The following is a 21,014-nucleotide window of genomic DNA, read 5'->3' as shown; positions in this document are numbered from 1 at the left end:
TACCAGTGATTTCATGACATAATATTTTATTATCGAATGCTAACAATACAAAAGTATAAATACTTATATACATACATATATTTTCTATACTTTATTTTCTATACGTATATACGTATGTAAAATTTATAAAGAAGGTTTTAATTATATGCGATGTAGGACGAGTGTTTCAACGACGATGATACGTTGATTATTTTTTCCCTGACTCTATTCGAGTCAAATAATAAATAAAAAATCTGCGAATAGAGGCGAACGACGCGCTACTGATACATTGTTACTAAAAATAATCATCGTTACTCGACAGCTTGCATCGAGTTTTGAAATACTGAATATCTTTTCTACACATGTACATGTTAAAATCAGTATAGAGAAAAAAAGGAAGGGAATATACATATATACCATATATAGCTCATTTTTGAGCCACAAAAGGGCCGTGTTATCTTCTTGGCAGCGATATTCGGAAATTGTCGATATTAATTAAAAACTCTGGATGCCGTCGACGTTCACGAAAACCTCTTGATTGGTTTGTATAATTGTCCAGCTACCATTGGCATTCAAGTTGCTAATATTGATGCCTTTCTTCGAGAATGTATTGACGATTTGTGCGAGGTCTTGGATGCCGTTTGCTCGATACAAAGAAACATGATCTCTTAAAGATATTCCATTAGCGAACACCGCGTCATCCAACGAGAGCAGCAGGAGCTCGTTATCGCGGACGGTTCCTGAATAAACAAATTAACAAATCTATAAGAATCAAGAGAAAAAGAATATCGAAAGAAACAAACTTCGAAGGCCTCTTTACCTTTGATTCGATGGTCTGCCACTTGTACGAGAATCGCTTTGCCGTCAAACTCGGCGTGGCTACCTTGAACATCAACGCCTACCTCTCGAGCCAACGTCGGCGCGTTGATCAAGTTCAAGCCGTTTTTGTTTTGGCTGGACAGGATTCCAACCAGAACGGCGGTGTGTACGAATGTTTTTTCTTGCATTCCATTTCCAATCGTTTGACTGCGCACAACAACGTTCGTCTTTTCCTTGGTCAAACGCGCAGCCAACTGGCCGAGCCTCTTCGACAACTCTATCCACGGAGTGTTCTCGTCCGTCATAGCAGCTGTTAGAATTGGAGCGTTTACGATCCCCGTGACTGCATACTCGGATGATTTCCCCGCAAATGCTACAAATTGCTGAGCTATCTCGAGGGCTACCCGTTCCTGAGCCTCGGCGGTACTTGCTCCTGCGACATTCACGAGACAATTGTCGATATTAAAAACTCTGGGTTACCCGATGGCAAATTTGTCAAGTTCTAGAGTAATATTGTAGAATTTGCTGAAATTTGGATGTAATAATAATAATAGAACAAATTCATCGGTTATGAATTTTAATTGCTTTTTATCGGCATTTACCGCATATCAAGAGTATGCTAGAAAGTCGTACGAACTGTAATTTGTAGTTTTGAGAATTGTTATTTGTACGACCTTTCAGCTAACTTAAGTGCACTAATTTAAGGGTTCTTTCGTTTTCCAAATGACGTTAAAAAGAGATAATAATTTTTGTACAATGTTTTCTTTGTTTCCTATGAATGTAACAGTATGGGTACGTTCTTCTAGCATGATCACATCGATATCAATTACCGGTATGTTTTAGCATACATTATGTTTCTACAAAATAATATTATGAGTAGGAGATAACATAATCATGTAAATACAAGACGAGATCAATGTTGAAGTAAAAAATAAAAAAAGAATAGAAATAAAAGCTTAAGAAGATAAATGTGTAAACATCTTATACAAACATTGCAACCTTAGATTAATGTTACAAAATTATTTACAATGTTCATAAGCTAAATGATTGAACAGTGGTTATTCTAAAAATAGTGTTCGATTTGGTGTGAAATTACTCATCAATCACGTTATTTTTGGCAAATTTTATTGTATTTTTGTTATACCGAGATGAGGAGTAGCGACGACTTTGGGATGCGCGATCAGTTCCAAGGTGGTAGGATTTGTAGGTGGTTCTTGGACAAACACGTCCAAAGCTGCACCACCGCAATGACCTAATTTGAGCGAATTTAGAAGTGCTTCCTCGTCCACGATACCGCCACGGGCCACGTTCACGATGCGTACTCCTTTCTTACATTTCGCCAAAGTTGTGGAGTTGATCAGATCTGCAACAATCAACCCAAGAGTAAGCACTGATGAGAATTGATACAATTAGAAATCGATGATACTCGAACAAGTCGATATCAAAGTACTTAGTAAGAATATTTAGCAAGACATATTCTTTGGATAAGATATCCTCACGTTTTCCTAAAATTGCAGCCAGCGTCCTCAAAAGTCAAATGACACACTGGTATTGATATCAATACGATCTCAAACGTGTGAATATCGTTTCTTCAGATTCGAAAGGTCGCAGAGATAAGAAGTTGACTAACTAGTATGATTAGTAATTGTTATCTAATTAGGATATCCCAAATTATTATTAATATAGAATTCTGTAATATAGTACAGATTATACTATAGAATTTGTATAGTATAATCATGTACGTCATGTATAGTCATGTATAGTATGGATTATGTTATCGAATGTTATCCATACTAATATTATAAATGCAAAAGTAACTCTGTCTGTTTGTCTGTCTGTCTGTTACGTTTTCACGGCTAAACCACTGAACAGTTCTTGATAAAATTTGGCAAGGAGATAGATTGTATCCCGAGGAAGGACATAGGCAATATTTTATTTTGATAAAAATAAGGTTTCAGTACGAAATCTCAATATTTGTAAATAAAGAATCGGAAATATTGATTGAAACATTTGTGTTACGGAAAACAAAAGACAGTCACTGACTGAACTGTTAGTCGAATGCAAACGACATAAAATAAATAGTACATATTCCACGAGGGTAAAACCGCAGAGCGCAACTAGACCTTTATTGTGAACAATTGTAGTGACGTCGAAAGTTAATAGAAGCAAAGAATCTGAAGAGACCCCCTGAAGGAGTGAAAAGGGGTTGCAACGTTTATATAGGACACATTTTGTTCGTGGTCGGATTTACTTCATACTTGGTCTTAATATGCTCATTAATACAATTATTTTGCTTTAAAGTTGCCTTATTTCCGTAAATGTAACTCGAAATTTCAAATTTAACATGTAAGTATGTAATATAAAATAAGAATAGTATTTCACGCGGGTGAAACCGCGAGGTATAGCTAGTAGTATAATAAAAGAGTTGTATAATAAAAGAGTAGTATAATAAAAGTTTTCAACTCTGTATAGAACTACTTTCTATACTAATATACTCTACAAGTTTATTTGATTCAACTAAACAATTTTTCAATATTTGTCCATAATATTTTTATCCAAATTGCTTTACTTTACTTTAGAACTGACTCACCACTAGTCTAAGAAAATTGAAAAAAGAAATTTATAGTTCAACTAATAAAATTTATAAAATCGCTTACTTCTCGTTTGAGGAATAAGCGGAGTGTGCACAGTGATGTAATCCGCCTGCGGCCATATCTCGTCCAAAGATAGTTTTTCAACGTCGAGCTTGACAGCCTCAGAGGGAGTCAATATCGGATCAAAAGCGATCACGCGCATTCCAAACGCCTGCATTCTTCTGGCTACTTCGCGTCCGATGCGGCCCATGCCTAAAACGGCCAGCGTTTTGCCAGACAGCTCGAAACCGGAATATAGTTTTCTGTCCCATCGTCCTTCTTTCAGCGCCCGAGCTGCCTGAGCCACATTCCGTGCCAAGGCGGAAATAAGCGCACAGGTTAATTCGCAAGCGCTGATACTATTTCCACCGGGAGTACTGAAAAATGATTCGGTATGGTAAACGTTTGAGTTCTCGATACATTTTTCGACAACTATCACTTCGAGTGATAATAGAAAATTATAATAGATTTCTAATCTATCAATGTTTCGATCTTAACACTAAAACTACCATGGTCAACGCGTATTTATCATACATATAACTGTATCTTTGTAAATAGAGAGAGGATGAACAAACTAATTTATCAATCAAATTGATTCTCTGTTACAATAGTTGTTCCCAAATTTTATAATACATTCAATGTTAATAATCGAGCGATTTTAAGAAGTTTCAAGTTTTACGCAAATACATGATTGTCACATTAACTGACTTCGTAATTTTCGTATTAATTTTAGATTCCACTTTAGAAAAAATATTTTAAATTGGTAATTTTATTTTAGAAAATTATCTCTTAAGAAGTATCGATAGTGGGAGCACAAAAATCGTTCCCAATAGTCATTTAAATAATTGAAAAACGCGAACTTACTTGAGGACGATGACTCCCTTCCGCGTGGCAGCTTGAAGGTCGATGTTGTCGACTCCAGTTCCAGCACGACCCACCACGCGAAGATTTGGGCAACTGGCGAACACATCGCTGGTCACTTTCGTTTCGGATCGAACGATCAGAGCATCGTGATTCTATTACAGACAAATAACAGAGTGTGTTATTGGATTTTAGAGTAAGAAAGAACCTTGTGTGGACGGGCAGAAGTTGAACTTTACAACTTAAGAGGTGAGGGGCACTTGCGAGGTTGAAAAAAAGCACTTCACGAAATTGTTTCTATACTCGGTTGATATATTTTATAATCAGAGTTCCTCTATTCGAGAGATATATGCTTGGAGATACAACACAAAAATTTTCATCCAAAAATATAAAAAATTCTTAAAGATATGAGCAATTTGAATGAGCGTTGAAATCAGAATGATTAAATACTTCATGAGGGGATGAAGCTATCAAAAAAATGATTTTATAAAAGTTATTTGATTCAAAGAGACAAATCATACAGAGTAAATAATTTTGTTGTAAGTGAAGTGGTGATGGAGATTTAACATACAAGTTAATTTTCTTAAATGGAACTTTATATATTTGTACTCATAATATGATAGTATTTGTTTAGACAAATTCATCTACCTATAATAAAAGGTTCTTTATTTTAATATAAAGCCATTAATTGGAGTTTGAAATCAATAGATTTAATTTTAATTAAGGAAAGAGGATGAACTGTCCTTATTCAACTGCATTCAATCTATTAATTTCAAATTCCAATTGAGGGCTTCATATAACAATAAAGGATTTTTTATTATAGGTCAATGAATTTATCTAAACAAATGCTATCACATTATGTATCAACATGTATAAGATTCCATTTAAAAGAATTATCTTCTTTGTTATATCTTCGCTATCTCTTCACTTACATCAAAATTATTTACTCCACATAATTTGTCCATTTAAACTAAATAACTTTTGTGAACACAGTTTGTTGGTAACTTCATCTCTTCATGAGATATTTAACCACCCCTACTTAAACGAAACACTCTGTATATGTAACCATTACGGTGAACACTTGTTGATTCTTTCCCTACATACTAATACATACAGATTACCATATATCTTTCCACTCATACAGTGATCAACACCTCAAAATATTATACTCTTGAACCTTACGTGACGTAATTTATTCTAATAACAAATGCATTCTGAATAGTATTTTAATATTATTTTAAGTTTACTATGATATAGTTTTATATTAAAAGTTATCATACAAAAGGTTAAATAAACAAACATATCTTTCAAGTTTAAAAGAAAAGAAATTAATAGATACAAAATTGTCAGTTATGTAGCAACTGTTCGTTGCTAATGACCTTTCTATCTCGGGTTGAAGTCGAGCATCCCACGTGCAAGCTCAACAAGGATAGCCGATGGGATTTACCAAGAATGAACGAGATGGAGTAGCAACGAGTTAGCGTTGGATTATCAACGCACGGCGCAACAGAGACAGATAAACGCGCGGATAACTCATCCGTTAATGGAAATTAAAAATTTTGATATTTGTCATTCTATCTTCATCGGAGTATTATTAACGAGTTGGCGAAATTTTCCTGACGAAAATGAGTTCGAACATTACTCCATTCCCATTATTTTTAACCATTTAATACTTTATACTGGAACTTTACACTAGAACTATGTTCATTCATTAAAGGAGGAGGTTCAAGTAAACAACCGCTTTTTCGCGAATTATTTTTGAAGAGTGCGTAATATATATTTATTTACACAGACCACTCTAATTATTTGAAATAAAAAATCCACCAATTTTTCGTTAAAATATAGTAACACTATATTTTACATTATATTTTCACGATATTGTAACAATATAGTAAGTTAAAATTTCACGCCACGTTAAAAAAATCTTGTTATAAAAAAAAAAATAATTAAAAACATTGTTTATTTCAATTTTTACAAAAACCTTTAGGTTGATGCAAAGGAGAATAGTTTAAGGAATATTTTGTGCCAAGTTTCATGGCAATCGGCTGTGAAATCTCTAAGCTACGTTGCACGGCACGCGAAATTTTGTGTTTTGAGAAAAATGCGTTTAAAGTTTCTGGATCTAAAAATAGTCCGTGTACCGTTCGGAGCGCATCACTTTAATGACTCTGTAGGTACACTTAGACTTCGAAGTTTTAGCTGAAATGGTCGGAGCACATTCTTCAGATTGTAAACTAATTTTCTAACCAAAAAAAAAGGTCAAAATTTTGAGTTTTACTTGACCCTCCCCCTTAATTATTGAGCATTAGCGAGTAACGCGTTGATTTCAATATTGCTGATTTATGAAAGTATTTCGTCGCGTCTTTTCTTCAATATAATTTGATTTCTAAATTCGTTTTTCACTTTTAGTCTATGGATGTAGAGTGTAAGTAACAATCTATGTGAGTTGTAAAGTGTTTCTTAAAGGTAATGTGGAGCGCCCGCAGTAGTATAGGCTACGCGCTACACGGCCGCAGTAGTATAGGTCGCGCTCCACCGGCATACTCGCGCTCTGATTGGACTGGCTTTTCTGTTAATATCTCCTTAACGAAACCTCGGACAACATTTTCGCTAAGGAAAAGGTTTCAAATCACCTCCCGAACCACCCCTTTCAAGGACCCCCACATTTTTGGGACATCCTGTATATACGGAAATGATATGCCGTTAATTAGAACTCGATATCGAAAGTGTAAGTTTTGAGCACTAGAAGTAGAGATACGCATCAGCGTAAAGGAACTTTAAACACGTTTTACTCGAAACAGCATTTTTAAAATCGGTGGGCACTCTAGCCTCGCCAATTTTCAATCAATCGACTAGAATTTTTTTTTATGGAATCATCATATTTTTTTCTAGTGAAATACGTAGAATGTTTTTATTATATTAATATTTGTATTCTTTATGCAACTTTAAGCAACGCAATTTTATGCTAAATTTGTATGTCTTACTTTGGAACAATCCCATTTTCTTAAAAATGTATTTCACTAGCTTTTGGGCTATGGAATCTAATTACTTTGTTTCACTGTTCTACTTTGGTCTGACTTTTGTCAGCTTGCTATACTCTTTTCGAAGCGGAATTTTTCCGTGTTGGATTGTACGGGACCCCGAGCTGCTCTAGTGGGCGATACATGTCCGCACGCGCATGTAAGTAGAAAGGAGATACAACGACAGACCGGCTGATAAGTACAACGACCCGCGGTCTTAACCGGTATTCGCGTTTGCCGACAAAACTGGATCGAACCGGATAGACTGTTCGAATGAAAGTAATTAACTGCACGATAGAAGGGAGAGGAGCGAGAGTGGAGTGAGAGTTAAAGCCGGGATCGAGACATCGCAGGAGTATTGTTGTTGGGAGGCCACTCGGTCACGTCATCGGTCTGCTGCGAAATTTCATCTGAATTGGAATCTTTCCTGATCTCTCGACGGCTCGAAGCCCGCAGAAGATTTTACTCTCATTTTTGTATAACTTACGAGCCATACAAAATATCGGAATGAAACTACCACTAAAAAATAATTCAAACTAATTCTTTTCTAATTATACAGTGAGTCACAAAATTATTCGTTCACTTGAAAATGTACGAAAAACAAATAGAATAATGTTTTGTAATTTTTTTTTATTTAGAAATACATAGTTTTTGCAGTTCGATATAACGGAATCATGAAAAAAGTTGCAAATTTTCCAAATATATATTATCTTGTCCATCGTTGCTGGAGAAGTGTAGTTTGCCTGTATCTTGTTAATTCATGCATCTCCATTATTACATAAATACTCCTCTGTTTAACTGTACTACCCAAATTCTTTGGCATTAACTATGTGATCGATTTTCTCTGAACTATTTATTGAGTGTTGAAGCTCCAATTATTAAATTTATTTTCATTACAAAGTATAACATTACACCAAAATTCTGTCACATTTTTCTGCCCGTAATAGAGATTTATTCAAACGAGGTGATATATAGTACCGTGCTAACGTCGTAGGCCATTTACGGTATATTCCACTCTTCACATTTCTATCGCTAAAGAAAGAGCGCAAATTTAGCTTATGTATTTTATTTTACCAATATTATTATACAGCGTACTGTCAAACATTAACAAATGGAACATAAATTCAAAGAAGAATTAAATATTTAGTACTCCTTTTATCTCCGTGCCAGTTTCGACTCTTCTTAAACTATATTCATATGGTTTTTTTAATTATTTCACTCAGTAACACTTCAAACAGTTCATCTGCATTTCTTGACTCTCTTTATCTTCGAGGTCTGTTCAAATAATACCAGACATGTTCAGTCAATTCTTTTAGGTGGCCAATTCATAACTTTCAATGTTTCATTCTCTTTAAAATCTTTTAAATAAATGTTTACAATTCTATTAATAATAATTCTATATAATAAAAAATATACATTACATTTATTTCATTAACATAGATTTATTTAACCATTATGCAAGCTTCACATGATAATCTAAGACCTTTGCACAGTACTGTAAATGGAAATCGATGCTTAACGAATATTTTATTTTCTTATACTGACCTTACATGGCAATTTAACAAGAAATGTTTATTTTCAGACTTCTAAAGAGAATTTCTTGCATGATTCCGTTATATTGAATCATAAGCTGTATATTTCCAAATAAAGCAATTAAAAAATGTTTTATGTTGTCTCATTATTTTATTCGCTTTCTTACATTTTCGACTGAACGATTAATTTTGTGATTCACTATATATAATGTAATAGTTTTTGGTCGTTTAATAATAATTTCAATAACTTTTAAATTGCTAATTTCAAACTAAAAATACTGAAAAATGTTAATTACATTTTGTTGGTTGAATAATTTTTTTCTTAATTTTCAAATTTAATTGTTCCATATAAATTTTAAGTGTACTTATTTCATACTTTATTTTATTTCTTTAGATCATTCTTTGTATATTCCGTTTTTTAGAGGGGGAATTATAAATGTTACCATTGTGGATATTTTGTTACACGTTTAGCAATGTGTTCTGTCGCATTGTTTAATTTTTCAACGTCTAGTGCATCATAATTGTTTTCTTCGAGTCATTTTCCACAACAAAAGGACACAAAACAATGATTGTTTCTTCACCCATTCAGATAAGAATACTCTGTATATATCACGTGCTTATTAGGCCAATTAAGCATACCATTGTTTGCATCAAGTGCAGTCGTCTGTTCATGAAAACTGAACTGTGTGCCGAACAATTAAACAACGTGATGATAAATATGACGAAAATCAGAAGGAAGAGGAGGAAAATGTTTAACAGACGCGATGGAAGAACGTTAAGTATGTCTCGTAATATTTACGTAAGAAAATGAAAGATATTTAAATGTATTGAATTTTCAATGACATTATTTATATCTTTTATTCACAAAATGATCTTAAAATATCGATTTATGCGAAACAAATTCAATAGCTACATTTAAAGAGAAATTGCAGTTGCAATACTAATAAATGGCTTCCTTAAAAGTAACACATAAGCATCTTTTATAGGTTTATTCCCAGTTTACGCTTTCAAAAAAATACTACAATTCATGTAGCCCTGAATATCTGTTTAATATACATATATTAAATGATAGCAAAAGTGTAAATAGATCGAATTCAGATATCCGTATTAAAATATCTATATCATCGTAAAGAAACAGTAAACATTGTAATTTCTTCAACAACATTAACAGTTTGCACGTACAATTTTAGATTTTCTTCAATTCTACTAATACTATATTTCTCAATAAACTAGATAAATTCTCTTAACGAAGTAAGAATAGATATCGACAGTAAAAACTATAAACGTTGAGTATTTATTGTAATATTGTCACGTGCATTGACGTTGCGAAACTAATATCTTCAAAAGTAATTAAGACAATAACTTGAAATTGTAATTGCTTACAGAAGCTCTTACTAGAATCGACTAAAAATATGATACTATTTTTTTTACTTATCAAGAAACTATCTATTCTCTTATACTCCATTTCGATATTTTTCTTCTTAAAGGTCCTCATCTCGAAAATTTTCGATTTGCAATACGTTTTTTTTTAGTACGAGCATTCGTTGCATTCTTATGGAATGAAAATTTGTTAGAAATCGTTCTGGCCCGCAGTGAAATGCAAGTGAAATTTTTAATATGCCAATAACCGATGTTTCTTTAGTAGACCATATTTCAGCAGGCCTTGCAAACAGACTGTATGCATACTTTCGACATAAAAAATTGTTGAAGTTTAGAGGATATGCTTCATAACTTTATATTAAAATCGGGAATTACTAACGTTTATGTTTTTCTTGCAAAAAATCTCCAAAGAATGCTTTCTTCTACAGCTTGACGATGAGAACAGCTTTACGAAAAGATCTAAAAGTTGTTCTTTAATGGAAACAGGTAGTTTCCGAGAAAGTACATTTCGCCGTAAATTTTCGATGAATTTTTAGGTAAACCATTTATTATACAGAGGTTGCCTCGAGGCGCGATTAACGGCAACGTCCACATTGCATTTTTAATCGTCATTCTACAGAGAATTTAAGTCGGTGTGTGCATATTTCATACGTAAGCAAGAACGACAAAGAGCTTTCAGAAACAAATAATTTAAGATAAACGATATTGCACTTAAATGATAGATAACAGAAAATTGTTTGGTATTGCATTGATTTTAAATAAATAATTAAGAGGCTAATATTTCACTTCTACCAAAAACTATGTGTTAATACGAAAACTGAAGTTGACAGTGTTTGCAAAGAAAAATTCTATGCGTAACATCGAGTGGATGTATTGTAAATACAGATAAATGTTTTCATATATACTGAACTATGAGATTTTGAATCAGTCAGTGTACGATGACGTTTGATTTTCTAAAATATGTGGTGTTATTCCTATATCATAAGACCATTTGTAGATCTATAGTATTTTCATAACCGTCATTTTTCTTACTTTGTTCAGCAATTGAACATAAGTCGAAACGTTTGTAAGGAAATATTACCTAGTTGATACTGAAACCTTTTACGGAAAAAATATTTTTTAAACATTACTCGCGTATCACTTTCATAATGAACTCTTCAATTACAAAAAGTTGTTGCGGGAAATATACTAAGGAAGAAAGGTTTAATACCTCTTGATCTACATACAAAATATATTTTGAAAGCAATCACTTACCACTGTAAAGAATTAAAATACATCTACGAAAAAAACACCGTAATAACTAGGAATAAAATTATTAAACTGCCGAAAATTAAAAAAGAGATAGGTAAAAAAATCATAAGTATATAGCAATAACATAATACAATACATGCCAATCTGATTTCAAAATATTGCAAACCAAAGACTATAGAGAAAAAATAAAACAATATTTTAAGAGTTTCATAATAAGTATTACACGTAAGGATCAATTATTTTCATAGAGATACAACTGCAATACTGAAATAATCAGTATCGAATAAAATTAATTTTAGTTTAGTATAACTTTTAGTTTGTACCAGACTGCATACAGATGGATATGCATATCTGCAGAGTATTTATTGCATTCGTTACTATTTGTGTAATCTAGTTAAATAAATATTAAATAAAAATATGGTTACGGCTGCGGTCCCTATACGAAGCAGCAGAGAAAAAGATCTGTTTACCTGAAGCTCTTGGATTAGCTCCTCCTTCGACAACTTGTTTTTGGCCGTGACTGGTATACCGTAACGAACGAGCAGTTCGCTGCAGGACGCATCCACGGGATCGCTTATGAGAACGCTCCTGATCGTGGCCGGCATGTTAACCTTCAACAAACAAAGCCCTTGAGAATGTTACGCGGAATAGATTTCTGACAACATTCTAACTATTCGTCATCAGCGATCGCTACTATCGATCACACCGATCCGCAAAACTAGCCTACCAACTAGGTTTGCTTATGCTAAACGTATGAACGCGTCTCTATCTAGCTACTTTAACAGCTGCTTCGTAACGAGCAGAAATACTTTTCGTTGCGAAGACAAATGTTTTATTTTCGAACAGCCGAAATTCAAGTCAGTTATATGGTAAAAAATGCTGTGAGCCAATGAAATGGGTGAGTAGTAGCAGAATAAATATGTCCCGTTACACAGTTTGAAAAGTGGAGGGGAAATGCGATGAAGGTAGAGAACCACAGCAAATAGAGAAGAGGACGCACAGTATGATATTTCAGCGATCTAACAGGTCAAAACTTATGTGGTCTAATATTTCGGAAATTATTAGATAGTCTACACACGAAGCTATTCAAAAGAAACGTAATTGGTCGGTGACTGAAATAACAAACTACAGTAGTAGTTACTTATTGGTTAGTAATGCTTTTGAATATTCTTAGAAAAAGTATCTAGCGCGGAGCAATATTACAGCAAAGTCATATTCTCGGTCGTAGCTTGAACAAATATTGTTAATAATTATTGTAACTATTGTCAGAAATTAATTTTTAGTTATTTCAGCTAACAGATATAACGATACAGAAAAATTTCTCACGATTACTGTGTTCGATGAATGCTTATTCTGAACCGTGATTGCACCAACTAAATATTAATATCTGACAGTAGTTAAACTAATTATTAACAATACTCATTATTTAAACAATTATGGGGAATATGATTATGCTGTGGTATTAATGTTTCGTAAATTCTTTTGTGGATGGATTCAACGACCCTTCGAATCGCCTTGTCACATCATGTCACGTGGTTGTTGTTCACCCTTCCCTTTCTCTACTTCGATAGCGAGAAACGACCCTCGACCGACATAGGTACACGAGGGGTGCGATCCCATTCTTCGACGATTCATCGATCGATATGGATCTCGCGATCGCGCGTCCGCGTCTTGCGTCCTTCCTATTTGTAGTTTCCCTTAGTTATCGTATCTTAGTTTGGTTTGGTTAGTTTTAAGGCATGCGTGTACGAGTATCTGTCCTCCACCAAATAATTATTAATCATTTGTTCAATTCTTTTGTTTGTTCGTAAGTCCATATCGTACTCGCAACTTTGTTCCTCACTTCGGTCACTATTATTGTTCATGTGATAAGTGAAGTAACCAACTGTGTAAGTGGACAGAAAGGTCGGTTGCCGTCCTCCTGGTGGATCTGTATTCGAGAGGAAGACAATCGGCTCCACCGGATCGGTTCTCTACTCCATGTATCCCGTCTGGTGTAGTTCAGGCTCCCGGCGCAGTACAGTAAGTCCAAAGCGCAGTGAGACGGGTGCAAGTTGGGTTCTATCGTGACTCTCAGATGGGTGCAGGGTGTGGAGGACTGGTTTGGAGGAGTCGGTCGTCTTCCTCTCGAGTCCAGATCCATCAACAGGAAACAAGACTGACTCAGTAAGTCTAGTTTCATGGTCGCGTCGTGTCGCGATTTCCATTTAGCTTCCATTTAGTTGAAATAATTATTTGGCAGAGTTAGACTTAGACTTTGGAAATCAAAGGGACTTTGTTTTCTTTGATTTCCACGGTTTCGTACTTAGTATTAAGCTCGTCGACTCCACATAGAGTATGCATCTATGTATGTATGCATCTATGTATGTATGCATCTATGTATGTATACTCTACGTAAAGGGAGATCGAAGGAAGTTTGATTCCTTCTATCTCCGGGTCTCCAGTTGCAGCAACCTCCATGTGGTGAGACCTGGTAATCGATATTATTCGTGACGAACAATCCTTCGTCGCGAATAATATCGTAGCTAATGGCTGCGAACTTGTAATAAGATCTTTAGATATAAAAAGTGCAAAAGTGCAAAAGTACAAAAGTGTAAAATGTAATGTGTATAGTGTAAAGTGAAATTAGATTTTGATTACCAGGGGGGACATTAAGGAGCCGTAGCTGGTACTAGTGGTCCGTAGTGGGGATGGTTTCTGTGCATTTATCGTATAAAAATTTGTGCGTATGAGATTTTAGTGTAGTAACAAAAAAATGTTCCGTTACAATTGTGTTTCAATGCGTCACGAAGCAATGAAGGGGTTTTCTGAGACAAAAAAATGTCCTGTCCGCGGAAAATCATTAAGTATGGTACAGCAGGTGGTGGTTCGTGATCAGTTAATCTAATTAGTTAGATTTTCAATCTCTCCAACTCTTGCGTGTGCGCGAAGTCTGAAAATTTTTTAATCGACGATTACACCGATCAAAATTTGTTAACACTAGGTTTACAAAGATTTCTTATTTTTCTATTACTGAAGTAATGTTTTAATTAGAGATGTCGATTTATTAAAATTAATTAGGAAACTTGAACAAAAATGAATTTGAATATATGCTTGTCTTTTTATATGGATAAAAGCCAGCATAAATGGTTGGCAAAAAATATAAACGATTTCTGGAAAGCATTGTAAAATTTGGAATGTCATATGATCGTGCTCCGTTAATCTAGCATTACAATATGATTTAATGAAATAAACATGAATAGAAAGGCTTAAAAGTGTGTAAACACACCTGGATGGGCCAATATTTTTCAATCTCGAATTAATTTCTACTTTATAATCACTTTGAAGTTCCCAATTTAAACACTTCATGAAAATTCTCAATCCAGGCAGTTTATAAGATGTTTCAATTTAAATCTTTTATCGATATTCTCAATCAGATCAAAAATACGATTAAAAATTTGATCAAAAATTCTCGTCGAAATCTACCGAATGTAACTGAAAGGTCCACGAGTCTACTTGTCCCGTACCACCAGATATGAAAGTTTAGTGCGAAACGTAATTGACCCATACCTCCAAATATTAGTCCGCGATAAAAGTTTCAGTAGTGAACGGTGTCAACAAATTACTGTCGCACGCCGTCCTCGTCTAACTCGCTTCTGACCGGCAAAGTATCCTACAAAGTTCGTCAATATGGTATGTTTATTATAGAAATCGCTGTAGCTATAAAATCTTACTTTATATTGATATAAAATTCAATATCAACGTTCGCAATGTATAAAGCCATCACTTACTTTCACTCACGAACGGAAAACTAATACATGTAGTTATTTAATCGTGTTCAATTAATTTGTTTATTAGCCTTTACAAACAACCAAATTAACGTGTTCGACCCTTAGGTTCGAATGATATCTAAATAACATCAGTCAAGCGACAAAGGAAACAATTAATAACCAATTATTTTAATTTAGGTGAAACGAGCGATTATAAAATCACAACATTGTAAAATTATACCTTGAACCATTTTTTCTTCAAATTATATTTGAATTTAATATATTTCGCGTTATCACGTGATTTTTTCAATGTTTTTAATTGAACTTAATCTATTAAAGCATCCGAATAAAATTCAACGAACACTTGTTTAGATAACGTTTTAATGAGAAACAAATCATCACGAATGTCTGGTTGAAATGAACCCGATATATCGAAGGTGACGAGAATAGTTACAAAGTCACTGATAAAGTCTAGGTCAGAGATAGATTAAGTTTAACGAATCTAGAAGAAAATCAAGATAACCGGCTCTTATATTCCAATATATAAACATCAAATTCCAGCACTAAAATCTTATCACACGTAAACGTATCCTGTCGTCGGAGAGAGCAGTCTACGCTGGATGTTCTTACACATCTCCGGCACATAACGCGTTAGGTGAATGTACAGAAAGCGCGGAGGCGATGAATCAAGTTTCACAAACCGGAAAACGAGCCGTAAAAGTAATTGCATCGGGTTAATTCGATGGTAACAAAATATAACCACGATTCGAATCAACTGGTTCGAGGACGAACCAAAAACATGTGTTCCGTAATAGATCAGCGAAATTTCATTACAATATCAAATTACGAATGTAAACGTTGTATGTTAATTAGCAACGTTTGTCCAATTAAATTCATATTCGAAGAAGCATTCATTCGATCGAGGTGAAATATAATTAAATTTGCCAATCCAAAGTGTTACTTGTATTCGAAATGGATAACGAATTAAAAGCTGTCTGTCTTTTGATCGAAATGTTTAGTTAGTTAGAAATTTCACCTATCTTTGGTTATGCTTTTGAAATTAAAGTAAAAATAGTGACAACATACCTCGTCCTTGTATAGTGTGTGATTTTTGAAGCAGTCGAAAATAAGCGACGATCCTTCGGTACGATCGGACTGGTAGGTCTTCACCGCTCTGTTCGGCGATCCAACCGTAAACTGTGTTGTTCTCGTCGGTGATTTATCTTCTTATAGCGTCGTCCCCACCCGGTCGATCGGCAGCTGTAAATCGGGTCTAATGCGCGCGCGAACCGTCGTTTGTCCTTATTTACCGAATGAAACGACCGAGGCGAATTTGAAAAGTTCGTTATTGTTCCTATCATGTTCGTTTATAATCTATTCCGTAACGTAATACAAATTTTCATCCTGCGTTTAAACGTAACTGGACCGTCAATCTACGCATCTCAGGCCTGTCCGTCCATAACTTTTTGAACTTAGGTGCTGCTCGATTCTTCGCTGAAAAGTAGCTTTTATCGATTTATCAATTTATTTATTTTACGTTTTTATTGTAGGTGCGTAATCGTGGCAATATAGCACGGAAAAAAGCAAAGTAAAGTGCCTAAAGAGTTACAGCATAAGCATGTTATACAATCTAACCTCAGAGATGTAGTTAAAAGTAGTCGCTAAGAATCAAATAACAGATAGAATAAAAAAGGAAAGTAATATACGCAACATACGTAACAAGTAACAAACTTTAAATATGTAATAGTTGATAGTACTTTGGAAAATTGATAAAAGATGAATAATATAGCTGAGTTATTAAAAAAGATTTAATTTTATCTATTTGTTTCAATCTTCTAAATCCCAAAGTATATTTGGCTTCCGGAAAAAATCATACGAGAAATCATCTTTTAATAAATCTAAATATCTAACTGTACTCAACTTGATGCGAGAGATTGCTGAATTGTGTTTTTAAACAAAGTGTTTAAAAGTCATACAATTACTTTAAAACCACGATCGATACATATTGATAAGAGGATTAAATTAGACTGCAAATGCAGATAGTGGGTACGTGACTTCAAAGTCACGTGCGATTAGAGAGAGTAAAGCTATAATACTTACAAACTTCTCATTTCTCCCATTATTATTATGTAGTTTTCTTTTCATCGCTTTTGTTACCAACGTGCATACCGTCAAACGTGGTTACTTGCAACATTTCGTTATTTATTCGATTTTTCACCGATATTCGGTTTCACCAATTCGATATCACCGTAATTTGTTTTCTGTAACATTTTTAAACATTGACAAAGACAATTTGGTTATTTCCAAGCTATTTTTGCTTAAATTTTGGCAATGATTAGATCCCTCCTCTCATTAGTGGAAAATCGTAATCTATAAATATTAAAATGATTACACATAATTTTTTTATTTATTATAAAATACATTATGCTGTTAGGACAAGGATATTTCGATTATTCAAAATTATTTATTAGTTTTCCGTAAAGTATTATATATCCGTAAAGTCTTTTATATATTAAATGTGTGGAATACTTTTGTAGAAGTTTAAACGAAAAAGAAGGCATATGGAGATTCGAACCCACGATCCTCGGATCCATAGTCAATCGATATTTCCACGCGACCAATCCACCACTCTACGAATCGTGTTCTCCTTTGACTTCTTATTCATGGGTATGGGGTATACTACACTTGTAACACCAAATTCCTTTTCATTTTTATATAATACTTGCAATATATTAATATTTGAGCTCATTTATTTGATATCTTTCCAATTCTAGGTTTCTATTCACAATCACAAGTCACTGTTTTTCTAGATTTAATTAGTATAATATGCCGAGATCGTTCAAAAGGATCTCGTGGAATCAAATTATTCAATAGAAATTCTACGGATGGCTATTCAAATTCTTAGAAACAATTATGCTCCCCAGATAACAGATAAGCGGTAACAGATAAATTTTACATTCTTGTGTATTTCTATTCTTAATCTTAAGACTACAATATTGATGTCTTCATTTTAGTACTATAATATCTTCCATATATGTAGTATAGCTATAAAGTGAAGACGTACTGCAATTAAACCCATTTGACAGTGCCCGTCTTTGCAAATCTCACTTCACCCAGTTCATGGTATTTCGCACTTACAACTTTTGTATTATCGCTTTAGGAAAGTCTGCGTTTCTGCTTATCTTTGCGATGCTACTTCCTGCATTATGGATTACTGCTCCTAAGGGACATTGTTCCAGAGGATACAATAAATGATTTATCTGTCTGCCTCGCCTACGCGCAACATTGTTTCATTCTATATATTACATGTACCTACGCTTTCTTCATCTGCATAATAAAGATATTAAAACAATAATGCCCGTCTTGCCATACAACTGACACACATCCTACCCATTCCCAACTACGTCTATCTGCCGGAATCCACTATTCATCCAAGTTTCGAACCTCTTTCTCCTATGCATCGACATTCTATTACACTCCTTTCCCTCTGATATTTGTAACTTGCGCAACTATGCTTCCATTAAATGCGTTGGCAGAGTTAAATACGTTCCATCGTTTTGTCTAAATCCTATTATTTGTTACATACTTGAATCTTGCCACTCGTTACGTATTTTGCATTTTAAGCACATGAAAAAAGGACATTCATTCTTTTCTTTTAATACGAAGAATTAAGAACACTCTTCTTTTAATGAATGAGCAACCTTCTCAAGCGCGTGTCAGGAATCTATTATCGTGTTATCTTGTATAATTTTTTAAGGTCAGATACAGCAAATTTGAAATATATTTGCATACATTTAATAGGACAAAGTATTCCCCAATGCCTTAAAACTGAACAGGGTAAAGTATTCTCTGTTTTTATGACCCGAAGGTGGGAAGGTTCTTCCTTTTTAAGGATTTTTTCAACATTTTTGCCCGCTTCTAGATATATATGCGCTTTCAATTATTTATGAAAAAACTCAAGAATTCGTAGTATACGGGATTTTTTTGTTATGAGATCATTCTTTTCTTCTAATTTCTTCGTTAAGAAGACAAAGAATCGAACAGCATTGCTCTTATCGTTATATTCTATTCTATGTATATATAAATATCTACAAACAAATTGTATTAATTTTATTTTATGTTATCTTAAGTATAATTAGACCGACCTTACACGAAAACTTCAACAATACTAAACAAATGTCTTGAGTCCTCTCGTTTGGCAAATACTCAATACTACATAACAAGATTTAACCACTTCGCACTCTCTACTCCTAACAGTCATCTAGTACCATATTAAAGCTCTTAATGCAACGTTAAATTTACAAAAAAAAATTGAGTGTCAACCACTTGTAGCTGTGTTCTATGAAAATTCTCTTATCCCGAACACTTTTGTCACCTAACTGGTTCACATATCGAAGGCTATACGGTAATTTCATTTGATTCGATAACGACGTCGATTCTCGCGTGCTCTCGTTGAAAAACGGACGATTAATTTGCATATTTCGTTAACGGGGAATATCGAGGATGATTATACGGGTTAGCTTCGGAAAAGTTTTATTTGCACATCGCGAATTTGCTCGACCTTCGAGTACCATTCTTTGTAGCTATATTTCAGATATCGTTACACGTCAGTTGCGATTGTAAGAGGACAATAAAATGATCGCGTTGCGCATACACGCAATACGTTTGCCGCAGACCGCAAATAATATGTATATTTTCCATTCCGGGGTCATCTGGTGTTAGGTGATGCAACTTCTGCTGGGGGTCCGATCCAACAACAACAATAATTATTACGTCGTTATCGCCAGCACTCGAATCGTTTCTTTCTTCGTCCCTCGTGTCTCGAGCATCTTTTTTTTATCGATAAACCGAGGAAGCTTGCAGAGCGTTCAGCGAAACCGCGACGTCCCACTTACATCGTCGAACTTTGAACTTCGCAACCAGTAGCTAAACGATTGAAAATTTTGTATGTATCGTTTCATTTTTAATTTCTTCGCACGTGTCTCTACACATTTTTTTCCTTTCGTTGTATTTGTTGCTTTTTTTTGGAGGAGGAAGGGGGTATGAATTTTATTAAAGAATATTCTTCCTTTACAAAACGTGTACTCTATTCTTATGATCCAGAAATGGTAATCATGTACATTTTTCAATATACAGTCTTTTGAGTTTACGAATAAAATTATATTGCCTGAAAATGTAGGACATGTCATATATGTTTACCTCTTTGTCTTTTTTGTGGTAAAACATTCTCAAAACAATTGCTCCAAATAAAAATGTACTAAAACGTGAAAAATTGTTCTATACAAGTTTCGATGGAGATATTGCACATCATCTGCACTTTTATCGTAAGTAGCATTGTTACGAAGACGCAGATGCCACTTTTGTTCTCGTAAATGGTACATCATAATTTTCATGCTATCATTTCTTAATTCTACATACTACATATAGATTTAAACATGGATGAAATGTTCGTACGCGATTTCCTCACGTTCCCGTCATCGATGGATACTTGGCATCCATCACTTTTGATTTACGATAGGAACCGTCGCCATCGTCGTTATTCGCGACAACACTCGAAGTCGTTCGATTCTATACCCCCCGCAGCTACAGACACCTTATCTGTATGGAAAATAACTTGCTTAACTGAGCTAAGAAACTTGATAACAGCAACAAAATTCGCGCATCGCGAATACGAATGTCCCAATCTTCTAAGCCTTCTCTAACTTTCATCATACTTATTTACAATTAGTAACTTAAATATTCGGGAACTTTACAATTTTTTACTTTGTCGTTTTAGAATTTTCTCTATGA

The 21,014-nt window shown here is 34.2% G+C and overlaps 1 protein-coding gene across 1 annotated transcript; it reads right to left on the bottom strand.

Annotated features, from left to right (window-relative positions):
- Window positions 1-9: 9 nt before the first annotated feature.
- LOC128894251 (hydroxypyruvate reductase-like) lies at window positions 10-16,467 on the bottom strand. The gene is made up of 7 exons (XM_054155894.1): window positions 16,311-16,467; window positions 11,946-12,086; window positions 4,296-4,447; window positions 3,456-3,808; window positions 1,943-2,161; window positions 800-1,231; window positions 10-719 (listed from the first exon to the last, which is right to left on the bottom strand). The coding sequence occupies exons 2-7, from the start codon at window positions 12,078-12,080 to the stop codon at window positions 475-477; spliced, it is 1,536 nt and encodes a 511-aa protein (XP_054011869.1). The 5' UTR covers window positions 12,081-12,086; window positions 16,311-16,467; the 3' UTR covers window positions 10-474.
- Window positions 16,468-21,014: the final 4,547 nt, after the last annotated feature.

The sequence above is a fragment of the Hylaeus anthracinus genome, unplaced genomic scaffold (assembly GCF_026225885.1).
Source record: "Hylaeus anthracinus isolate JK02 unplaced genomic scaffold, UHH_iyHylAnth1.0_haploid 3, whole genome shotgun sequence".
NCBI lineage: Eukaryota > Metazoa > Arthropoda > Insecta > Hymenoptera > Colletidae > Hylaeus > Hylaeus anthracinus.
The sequence above is the reverse complement of the archived record's forward strand: the minus strand, read 5'-3'. Positions and strand labels throughout refer to the sequence as shown.

Excerpts from the sequence above, each read along its gene's own strand:
- LOC128894251 (XM_054155894.1), bottom strand. The coding sequence starts at position 12,080 with ATGCCGGCCACGATCAGGAGCGTTCTCATAAGCGATCCCGTGGATGCG. Across the intron at positions 4,448-11,945 it reads AGCTAATCCAAGAGCTTCAG|AATCACGATGCTCTGATCGT; the intron begins GTAAACAGATCT and ends TGTCTGTAATAG. Across the intron at positions 720-799 it reads GGCAGACCATCGAATCAAAG|GAACCGTCCGCGATAACGAG; the intron begins GTAAAGAGGCCT and ends TTGTTTATTCAG.